This window comes from Macrobrachium nipponense, chromosome 5 (genome assembly GCF_015104395.2).
Source record: "Macrobrachium nipponense isolate FS-2020 chromosome 5, ASM1510439v2, whole genome shotgun sequence".
Taxonomy (NCBI): domain Eukaryota; kingdom Metazoa; phylum Arthropoda; class Malacostraca; order Decapoda; family Palaemonidae; genus Macrobrachium; species Macrobrachium nipponense.
The window spans coordinates 79,163,100-79,167,510 of NC_061107.1; the positions used below are offsets into that span (position 1 = coordinate 79,163,100).

Consider the following 4,411-nt stretch of genomic DNA (forward strand, 5'->3'; position numbering starts at 1 on the left):
TTCACTGACACCACCACCACAACCAGTGTCAGCCTCCTCATTATGCCCTCCTGAATCAGCTGAAATTTCAAAACTTCGTAAGGCTGTTGCTGCCTTGGAATCGCACTGTACAGCACTAATGACACGCTTTGATGCTATTGATGCACGCTTTGATAGCTTGATCGCTCAGCAGGCTACCACTGCAAGTAACCTCGACACACTAGTCAAGGCACAACAAGTTCTCATAACCTCTGCTGCCTCACTTACTGAGAAGCTAGATACTGTTGCCTCTTGTCTTGAAAGGGTCAGTGGCCTCCTGCCAGCTCAGCCTCCTACACTTGGTGCACCATCTAACAGTGCTGTTTCTCCGGTACATGCTCAACCTGTCTCTCGCAGCGTTAAGGGTAAACTTCGCTAGACTCATGCAACTACATGTCCTTTCATGGAATGCCCTTGGAATTAGACAATACTCCAGACTCACTGCACTCAGGACATATGTCTGTCGCCATCACCCACAAGTAATATTTATTCAAGAAGCCTTCCCTGGCAGTGCTCAGCCAGGTGATGAAGCTCCAACACTCTCCGGTTATGTTTCATATGTACACCATGTCAGGAATGGTCTTATTACTTACATCCACTCTTCTCTCCCTCATCAACTCCTTCGCTCATCAGCAGATATTAACATGACCTTCCAACTTTTTCAGGTTAAGATAGGTGATGGTCATATTCGATTATGCAATGTTTACTCTGCCCCTGGCCTAATTAACCTCTCGGCACTTCCTACACCTACAAACCTTGGCATGATCTACATGGGTGATTTAAATGCCAGACACCCAGATCTTGGTGATGTCTCTCCGATTTCCAACCGCAGTGGAGTTCTTCTGCTCAGCTACATCCATCGTTACCATTTAACCCGTTGGGATACAGGTGGTGCCACACACATCCGGGGGGGCACTCTTGATCATATCCTTACATCTGGGCTCGTGGCATCGCATGTCTCCTGTCATTCTGTTCCCTCGCTCTTTTCTGACCATGTTGCCTTATGTCTACAGTACACAATACAGACTCATCCAAGTGACCCCTATCATCGTACCCGCATCACCATTCCACCCAAGTACTGCCCAACATATGTTTCATACATCTCCTCTGTCCTACCTACCTTTGATAAACACTCTCCAGAACACCTGTATAATTCTTTGGTAAAAGCTACCCATGACTTCTATCAACTATATATTGTCAGACCTCACATTAAAAGTCATCTTGTTGCCCATGCCTGGACCTTGGATCAACGCATTATGCAAGCAGAGAGAGTTGCGGCCGATGCTGGCCTTGCCTTTCAGACACAACCGACACCTAATCATCTACTTCAATATCAGCAGGCAAGGGATGATTTGGTTGCTCTCCAGAAGTGTGTCTACACTGAGTCATGGTATAAATACATTGACCTAATTAACCACCAGACTAGTGTTGGGACCATGTGGCATCTCATCAAAAGGACTGTCAAGAAAAAAACCACATGTGCACTTCATCACAGTCCACAAGCATATGCCCAGGATCTCATTACTACTTGGTCAACCCAGTCACGGTCCAGTAATCTCCCTGTACAAATCCAAGAAGCTCTTTCTTCCCAGAGCAATTTACGCAACCTTTGTCTGATGGCTTCATTGTTGGAATCAGATAAGGAGGACAAAGAGCTGATCACCGAGGATGAGCTGCGACGTGCTGTTATGGGAAAAAAAAATTCTGCTCCTGGAGAAGATGGCCTTACTTATCAAGTGCTTCGTCTCCTCCAGAAGGTTCCTGGAAATCCTCTTCTACAATTGTATAATCTTTGCTACCAACATGGATATGTACCTGCTGGCTGGACCATTAGCACAATTATTCCTATCCCAAACCCTGGAACTGATAAATATCGGCCTATCTCCCTCACCTCATGTTTTAGTAAAGTGTTTGAGCGTATATTACTAACCAGGCTAATGTACCGGTTACAAGAAAAACTTTCTCCCCATTTGTATGGCTTTCTTCCACAGATGAGTACTCATCACTGTTTAGCTGAACTCTACTCCCGATTGTCCTCCAACAGTGTAGTTGCCTTCCTTGACCTCAAAAGTGCTTTTGATATAGCCAACAGGGATATCATTCTTGATCAGCTTGTCGAATTTGGTGTCAGAGGAAACCTTCTGAAGTGGATAAACGGTTATCTCAGTAACAGAAAATCACGTGTTTTTTTAAGGGTGCATGTAGCTCCTATGGAAATTTTGAGCTTGGCACACCTCAGGGCGGTGTATTGAGCCCATTTCTTTTTAATATTCTTATGCATCGTGTACTGTCTCTCCTCCCTGCTATCCCTGGAACCACTGTAACCTGCTATGCTGATGATGTCTGCATCCACTCCACTACCCCTCGAGACCTTCAGCGTGTCCTTCAAGACTTCTACAGGTCCTGTACCTCCTGTGGCCTCATACTCTCCCCAGAAAAAAGCAGAATCTTCTCTGCCCGGAATCTCTGAGACCTGCCAGAGTTCATTATGGGTGGGAATATTATACCTCACTGCACACAGTATACATATCTAGGTGCACCAGTCAGGATCACCCCTGCTATACCTGCACGACAACGAATCCACCCCATGGTGAAAAACCTTCTTGATCGACTGGAGCCTCGCTTCACTCCCATCAAGTGGCTTGCCACGAGTTCATTATGGGTGGGAATATTATACCTCACTGCACACAGTATACATATCTAGGTGCACCAGTCAGGATCACCCCTGCTATACCTGCACGACAACGAATCCACCCCATGGTGAAAAACCTTTTTGATCGACTGGAGCCTCGCTTCACTCCCATCAAGTGGCTTGCCACCAGGGCCACAGGTATATCTATCCCCGTGGCTAAAACCCTCTTTATCCTCTTCCTAAGGTCAGTTGTTGACTATTTTATCTCCTGCTCTAATTCAATTACCCAGACAGGCATTACAACCTCTAGAACTGTTCCAAAATAGAGTAATGAGGTTTATCCTAGGATGCCCTCCTTCCACTCGGATAGTCAACATGCAGACCGAACTCATGTTACCTCCATTAATAGAGAGAGAATTTATGCCAATATAACTTTGTTTTCTGTTAAATGTCTACACTCTCCACAATTTACTCCAAACTTCTCTGCTGTCCTCAGAGCATCACTTGACGAAGATGCACCAAGACCTCAACTCCGGCCAGGGGGCCATAACCTAGTTAGGGCAGTATGTGAAAATCTTCGACACCTTGATATCGGTGTACCTGAGCAAGCAGTCATCCAAGATTTGCCACCATGGCGGGTTCCTATTCCTGCTGTCACTTTCACACCAACCTCTAAAGATGCCCATACCAGTCTACAGAAGCAGCTGGTTTTGGAAACAATATCCAAAGTGTCAAGTTCAGTTCCTGCAGGACACCACATCTACGTTGACGGCTCAGTACAGGCAGATGGAAGTGCAGCATGTGCTATGTTCTCCCCCACTTTAGAATCTCCTGAGGGTGGGTGGCATGGTCGCAGGTTGCCAAACTTATCCAGTTCCACTTATTGCGAAATTCAAGGTATATGGGATGCAGTAACCCTACTTGTTAGAAGAAATGTGAATGGATTGGTGATCTGTGACTCCAAATCTGCACTCCAGGCACTGACATCTTCTAGGCCCAGCTGTGGCCGTGTTGTGCGAGACATATTGTGTCAATTCGTTGCTGCTTACAATGCCTCGCTTGTCTTGTCCTTCATGTGGATGCCCTCCCATATTGGGCTTGCTGGGAATGACATGGTGGACAGTCTTGAGCCCTCACTTCGCTGCCTTAAACATATAATACATTCAGCCACTTTTGCCTGTACAGTACAGCGTAGGGATGCAGAGAAGGGCACTAGTGTTTCCATACAACATCATAACTTTCTGCAGAGCCGTCACAAGTACCGGCGACGTGGACTCATGGTGCGTAGGCATAATGTCGTAAGTGCCAGGATAAGGTTGGGATATCGTCCTGTGTGGCAGGTTGGACAGACACTAGATATACCACACTACAATTCCTGTAAACTGTGTAACCTTGCTAATGCCAATAACCTTGAACACTACTGCCTTCATTGCCCCACTGTCAGGAATCTGTTACCTCAAGGACAAAATTTTCTTCAAACCTGCCAATATTTACTCAAAGATGACCACCTAGACGTGATTTTGACTCGTCATCCTCACTTTGGTGGCTGCTAAACTGTCTGTTGCAGTTGTTGTGATAATAGAATATGAACTCATATATGTTATTTTGTAACTGATATACCGATGATTCAATGCTGTAATTTTTTTTTTCTATAGATTTCTGATGTACTGTTTGTAACTGCTAATATGTAACTTTGTTTGACGTCTTTGGGCGTAATAAATTTATTAAATAATCTCTCTCTCTCTCTCTCTCTCTCTCTCT

At 45.3% G+C, this 4,411-nt stretch overlaps 1 protein-coding gene across 1 annotated transcript; it reads left to right on the forward strand.

The window, feature by feature from the left end:
* The first annotated feature begins 662 nt into the window (after window positions 1-662).
* LOC135215837 (uncharacterized) lies at window positions 663-2,270 on the forward strand. The gene has a single exon (XM_064250790.1). It carries the CDS (start codon window positions 663-665, stop codon window positions 2,268-2,270), a length of 1,608 nt encoding a protein of 535 aa, XP_064106860.1.
* Window positions 2,271-4,411: the final 2,141 nt, after the last annotated feature.